General features: G+C 39.0%; 1 protein-coding gene across 1 annotated transcript in view; it reads right to left on the minus strand.

Annotated features, from left to right (window-relative positions):
• Window positions 1–6,931, minus strand: part of LOC104471544 (choline transporter-like protein 3) — a gene marked incomplete at its 3' end in the record, with an annotated part of 10,178 nt that extends 3,247 nt beyond the window's left edge. The window contains exons 1-5 of the mRNA XM_010086918.1: window positions 6,830–6,931; window positions 4,052–4,194; window positions 3,331–3,467; window positions 1,878–1,971; window positions 129–298 (exon numbers count right to left, since the gene is read on the minus strand). Of these exons, the coding sequence (XP_010085220.1) occupies window positions 129–298; window positions 1,878–1,971; window positions 3,331–3,467; window positions 4,052–4,194 (544 nt within the window). The remainder of the gene's footprint in view (window positions 1–128; window positions 299–1,877; window positions 1,972–3,330; window positions 3,468–4,051; window positions 4,195–6,829) is intronic.
• Between the last annotated feature and the right edge of the window lie 167 nt (window positions 6,932–7,098).

The raw sequence follows: 7,098 nt of genomic DNA on the forward strand, positions 1-7,098 counted from the left end.
CTAAAAACAACTCTGCCCAGAAAATGTAAAAATATCACTTTTAAATTAAAAATATAAAGTTAACAGAAACATTTGAAACCTCACATTTTAATTGAATATCATTATTCATTTTTTATTTATAACCTTACCTAGTGCAAGGACACTCAGTCCTATCACAGTATCTCTTCCTGCCAATATTCCACTCAGAGTTCGGTGAAAAACATCCACTTCATTAACCATATTTATTAAGACAGATGCATATTTGGAATAGCATTCAGGATTTTGTGGAACACATCGATTAAATAATGGAAAAGATTTACTAGAAGGTTAAAAACAAAGATGGCAGAAAATATGAATTAATTGGACAAAGTTTCAAATCCACCGAGATCCATTCCATCATTCTCTCTCAAGCCCTCCGCAGTACTCTAACCAGCACCCTCAATAGTTTTGCAGCCACAGCTGGCCAATCCGATCTGTAACCTGGCAGGCATCCTCCCTGCTCAGGAGGAGATCTCGCACATGGAGTCTGACACAACAGGGCACTGGGCAGAGAAGTAGCTTCATGTTTCATCAGCAAAATAAACTCCTAGCAGCATTGTGCCTGTATCACTGTACCAGAACATCCATTCAAGATAAACCTGAGAGAAAAAATGAACTACTATCTCAATCACCATCAGCACATAGGTCCTATTGCCATTCCCGTCTGGCTTCACCTGCTTTGCTCCCATATGTTTAAGTAAAACCTAAACTCATGCTAACATAGCTGTAAGCTACCAGGTCCTATTGCCATTCCAGTCTGGCTTCACCTGCTTTGCTCCCATGTGTTTAAGTAAAACGTAAACTCATGCTAACATAGCTGTAAGCTACATTGATGTAGATAATTCTAGACCACAAATACTTTGCATTGTTTTTATGATACTCAGGCATTCTAAAAGCCACTTCAAAACAATGTTTGTAAGGTACAATTAATACCACCAAATATTTACATATGAAATTATTTGGCACTAGCAGCCAAGCTTCTTGAATATGTTTATTGACCGACTTCGGCAATGCTGCACCACAACAGTCAAAGACATATTCGTACCTAAAAAGGAAAGGTTTGCTCATCAACAGTTAAAAACTTCTCTGACCAGCTTTGCTTCTATTATGAAATATTACTGTGCAAGATTAATAACATTTCAGAGTTCCCTGCCAAACAGAAAAAAGCCTAATAAGTCAAAGAAATACATAAAACATGCTATATTTTTTTCATCAGTTTACATGCTTTCCTTTGATCCACTGTATACACTGTTTTTATGTGTCTCCTTGTCTCTTCTGTTTGCCGTTTTCCTCTATTTTATCTTGTTCAGAGTATACGACTTAGCTCTGCAAACATGCAGATTCCAACTCTTTGCTGTATTTTCATGACACAGTGGAATTTAAAATAATGGGTTTAAGGATTTTCACTCACAAATGCCAAATGTTAAAGACAGTGCCATCCACAGACCTGGGCTTCAAGCCAATCGGCTATGAAATAATTCTGAGGGAAATTTCTGGGTTCAGGATAGCAAGCAAGGCCCACGACTACAGCTTCTCTTCCTTGGCATTGAGGGAGAGAGCAAAAGTCCATGCAGGAGCTAAGTCGCTCCTCATATGGAGAGCTTTTTGCCTGATTTGGACAGGAAAAATCTCTAGAGTTGAGGAACAGAGGGAATGCAGTCCTTGTTCATTCTGTGGGACAGGCCACTGCTGTGTTCACAGGCACGCATAAGAACTCATCAGGATACATGTACAAAAATAAATAAACAGAGCAAAACCATTCAAACCATTCTGACTGCAAAGCACCAAGTCAGATACAAAACGTGAGGAAGTAACAATCCTTAAGAAGCTGTTTGGACTCAAGGGTGTTGTAAAGTTACCTTGGTGGAACTGGCAGTGCGGGACACAGCTCAGCTGCCTTTGGATTTAGTGTGTAACTGGAAACGTTCAGGCTGTAAATGCAAAGACAAGAACCTGAGAAGGAAAAACAAAATGTAACTTAATATTAGTTAAAGTTTTAGAGAAAAACACTATCAATTAAGTTTTGTTTACACTTCTGCTTTGGCCCCTTAGCAGGCCATATTCGCCCCTGATATTCCAGTCAGAATGTAAATATCAACTTAGTTAAACGGGTAAATCTAAAGCAACCTCTGTGGAATCTTTTGCCTTCCAGACTTCACGATAATTACCATTTACCGATCTTCCTGAAGGGCAGGAACACTATTTATTCCACAGTGCGATAGGTCAGCTCTCAATTCTTATTAAGACAAGATAACAGAAAATCCTGAAATGACAGAAGCTACACTAGAACCAGGCCCCTCATGATTTAGAACAGAATATACAGCTACTCAGAAACATCCCATTTTCTGGGCTATAGGCTACATACTACCAGGTACTCTGCATTATATAATGCTTCTGGGAAAGAAAGGCTGGATACATTCAAGCCATTTAAAATGCAATACTGCCCTCTCCCTCGAGATAAACATGCAAGCAGTTTTAGCATGGAGATGGAATTTCATGCAATTATATTCCGTTACACTGAAAATACTTATATCACAGGTGTTTACAGCTTTCTGTACACACCAAATGATGGCAAAATACCCCCAAATGAAATTAAAACAAATGTTGTCAATTTAAATATCAACCCTTGCCAAACAAAACAACAAAACAAAAAAGAATTGAATTCTGACCTTCAGTAAAAATAGCCATTAATATTCATACGGTCTGCAGTTTACACATACCCTATGGAATAAGGGTTAGGCTACAGGTTATTTTATTTACATGCTGGACATGAACAAACTGGAGCTGCCTCTTTTGCACAATAGCTACTTCTGACATCATATCCATCTCGAACACCAGAATAAAATAAAAAAAAATTATAGGTGGCACAGCAAACTTTGGGATCTGATGTCTAAAGGGACAAAAACACTTGTGTATCTCTGGAATTAATAATACCACCATAGTTTTAATTAAATTTAAAAGAAGCAGTTGGACAAGTTTCTCAAATCGTGTATGAGCTCTGTTCACCTACTGGCAACCCCACCAAACTACACTAGTTCATTCTCAGCAGCCAGTCTTCTGCTGGATAATCTCAGCATTGTGCAGGAATTAATCAACAACTTTTGAATTTGCATGAGAGAGCTGTAACATTTCTAGAAGCTATGGTTTTGAAATAAAGCAGAAACAAGACATTTTATTTTCTGTTGCCATGGACTGCTCAGGAAATTAATGGTAAGAAATGACTCCCTAGCGTAGCAAGCATATGAATAACAAAGTGAAACTGCTCAACCATTCTACAGATACACTAAGATATTCATATTCCCTGTTGCACACCATTATTCCTTGCAAAACTCTGGAGGTCTTCCAAAGAGTTGAGTTGCTCTTGTGGACAACTAGACACGCACAAGGAAACTGAACTGATTTTGAGGCTTTGCATTTCCAGGCTGCATGAATTCAGAAAGAACACATACCTAGAAAGAAAAAAAGATTCTCTTTTCAAAAAACAAGATTTTTGGGTTTTATAGGTTTAAATTCTGAGCCTCCTTTCCATCTTTTTAAAGTGCTACAAAGCAAATGGAACTTTTTACACATATAATGAAAAAAAAAAAAAGGAGTTTGAAGTCAGAAGCTAAGAAGCAATTTGATAACGTGCTACATTTTTACACTTCATTTTATGTTCTTAAACGGGATCAGAAGCTGCCAAGGTGGATGCCATTCTACAAGGACTAGTTCACGGGAGTTGACAGAACGACAGGGAACTTCAACATGCAACAAGAGATTTGCCATACAGAATGACTGTTGGTTTGGCTGAAGTCCTATTTAAGATCCTATTTAAGAAGAAGCCACCATAAAGCATAACAGTGTAGCACACTTTCAAATTCTATCTTAGCTTTTTAGTTTCACTCACCATTTTACACCATTCTCACACCTTTTTACTGCCTTTCGGTATAAGCATGTATATAGACACGTATGTATATTACTGATGACTAGAAGATGTGTATCTTATTAAGTTCTCAAACACTTGATTTATTTAGACATTATTTAACGTACTTACTTTTTATTAGTCATGTCCTGTCCAGAAAGTGGTGCCCCTTTTACAGGAGTGTTCTTCCTACCACATATGTTCCCAAAGCTGTCATATCCAAGCACGAGTCTTTCTGCGGCACCAGCCATCACAGCATAGCCACTTATAAACATCTGTTAAAATATTTTTTCATGTGAAATCACGCTACAGTAGCTTTTCCTTCCCATTCAATAAATACTCCTTTTAACCCATGCATTCCTATCTTGCCAATGCAAACAGTTAAATCTAAAATTCACCCCCAGAGCAAGTCATGTGGACAAGTTTAGCCCTGTTATCTCCTTAGAGCTTTCCCTCATCTATTGCTGAAAGTATATAAATTAAGCAGAGTATCACAGGAGAAGAATGATAGGGGTCCTGAGTGGAATAACAGGAAAGCAGCAGTAAGGTGGTAAACACTGCCTCTACCGAAGGAAGTTAGTGTGTGTCACTAGGCAAGGTCACGCAAATGGTAATTTTTCACCTGTGCTTACTGCCTCTGTTTTTTCAGGGTGCCCTTCAAGACACACCTGGACAATACCTCTGCTGAAATGTTGAGCCCTTGCACCTGCTAGTGAATGTAATCAGAGGTATATTTTAAACACATAAAGTATAATTAAAATGCGGGTTACTTGAAATTTCAGGGAGATGCATTCTTTAACACATGAAAAACCTGGAGAGAGCCCCAGGGTGGACATAGGTGACACTGCACCGATCTTTTAGATGCCCTACTGTCGTATCAAAGCCCCATCAGATCAGCTCCCTGTAAATCCCAGGGGCAGCTGAGCACCTCTGTTGGCCAAGCAGCAGCAATCGTTAGTCAATATAAGACACTGCCCGGGAATACAGCTTAAACCCAGCTCATGTACCCCACGAGGGCTGAAACGTCCCTGAAAAAGAACATTTCCAAGTGCCAAGAAGCAGCAATTCTGCTTCTGGGAAGTCAGTGAAGTCCCGGGCATGACTTTACCCAAAGGCTTATTTACCTCACTCCAGCTATTGAAGAACTCAGTGATTCAATCATCTCCTCTGTCCCACAGGGTGCAAAGCACACTTCACATACACCGCAGACAATACACTAAGCTCTATGGCTACATGCCACCTGCTGGCAGCAGCGAGTCTTGTCAGTCCCACATTAACCACAACTACTTTGCTGAGTATCAGCTATGCTGGAGACGGACTGCACGTATCAGATCCAGCACAACTGCCTTCTAAAGGGTTTAGACCTTTATTTGTTACTCTACTTTTAACACTTGTGGATAAAGATAGGCTCTGGGCAAAAACTGAGTCTCATTCATAAACATCTAAGTACATGTTTCCTTAATCCCCAATATAGTCTCATTTTTGCTTCTGAGTTTGCAGTCTAATTAGTTATTTTTTTTTAAATTAAGACTGCATGTTAATGCCATCTCAATACGGAGATCTTTGTAGAGACTCCACAATTAAAGCTGACATACTCATCGTGTATGCGATATTTGTTAGAATTACAAAACATTTTCAGATCCAGTTTATTTACACTGCAAATATTTGTTAATTGTTAAATTGTTCTCAGAATAAAAAGCAGAAATGAGCTGGCATTGTAACTCAACCTGAAACATGCTTTCAGAAAAATTATGGCGTTCCTTCTAAAGATGGATGTTACAGGTCCACTGCCATCAGTATGGCAAATACTGTGTACATGTGGACTTTTTAAAGTGCAAAATGCTGGATACAAGCCATGAATATTGTTAAGTAATAGTTGTCTGTATGACTGCTGGAGGGGTGTGTCTATACATGCCAGTGATATGCATTTCCACAGAGTTACTAATGTGGCTTCATTTTTTTTTCACTATGTGAACAAATCACTGTCATCAAACATTTTTTAATCTAAAAAAAACCAAAAGAAAACAAATACATGTATGCGATAAGCTATTTCACAGAAATTGAGCAATAAAAACTGTGAGAGAAAACAAACTAAAATCCTAAATCCTCCCCACTTGACAGGTTTAAATTTTTGCATTCCCTCCACTGATGAAAGCACGTAAAAAAGCCTATCCTGTTCGCAAAGTTCAGCTTACGCAGTGTTCAAAATGTGTATGTATTCTGCATTAGCTTCCACTAAGAGTTATTAGGAATTGAATTAAAAACTGATTAATAGAGTATTCACAAGAATCCTGAGTAACCTCAGACATATAATGAAAAAAAAACATTCATACTTAAGAAACAGAAAGCCTGTTCCCAAAAGCCTGCATGCTGTTCTAACCAACGCACAGACAGTGACTTGATGTAACATCAGACAGATATGCTACAAGATAACAAGACTGCAATGAATGAGGTAAGAAGAATCCTAAGTAACCTCAGACATATAATGGAAAAAAAACCATTCATACTTAAGAAACAGAAAGCCTGTTCCCAAAAGCCTGCATGCTGTTCTAACCAACGCACAGACAGTGACTTGATGTAACATCAGACAGATATGCTACAAGATAACAAGACTGCAATGAATGAGGTAAGTAGAAAGAAGAGCTCAGTCAGAGTTTGGACTAATTTACAAAAAAAAACCAAATTCTAAACAACCCAGCCCTGCATATACATGGCATCTAAAGTATACAGTCAGAACTTCAGAAGTCTGTATGACAGACACTGCAATAAAGCACTGCACCACCCCGAAGGTCAGTTCTGTCCCAGTGCAATCCTGTGCCCCTGATAATTTCTGTTTAGATTCCGTAGACCACTGCGCAGAACCCCATTAACGCTGCGTCTGATTTCTCTCTCATAAAAAAGCATGCTTACCAAACCAGCCCAGAAAAGAAGAAAGAGGAGCAACCAGAGAGTGTCTGTGCACTTTCTGTAAACCACTGGTCTCCACTCCCTTGGTTCACAAACACCATCTCCAGAATCCTAAAATGAAACAAAGACAGAAAAGAAAAAAACCCGAAACTTCCTGTGAAACTGAAATCAAGTTTCAAACGTCTGAGATTTCTGACAGAGCATAACCTCGCACTGCCAAACACCTGGCAGCTCTCTGCCCGCAACAGCTGCGCAGCTCCCCCCTCAGCGAG

Source organism: Pterocles gutturalis, unplaced genomic scaffold (genome assembly GCF_000699245.1).
Source record: "Pterocles gutturalis isolate BGI_N339 unplaced genomic scaffold, ASM69924v1 scaffold31401, whole genome shotgun sequence".
Taxonomy (NCBI): domain Eukaryota; kingdom Metazoa; phylum Chordata; class Aves; order Pterocliformes; family Pteroclidae; genus Pterocles; species Pterocles gutturalis.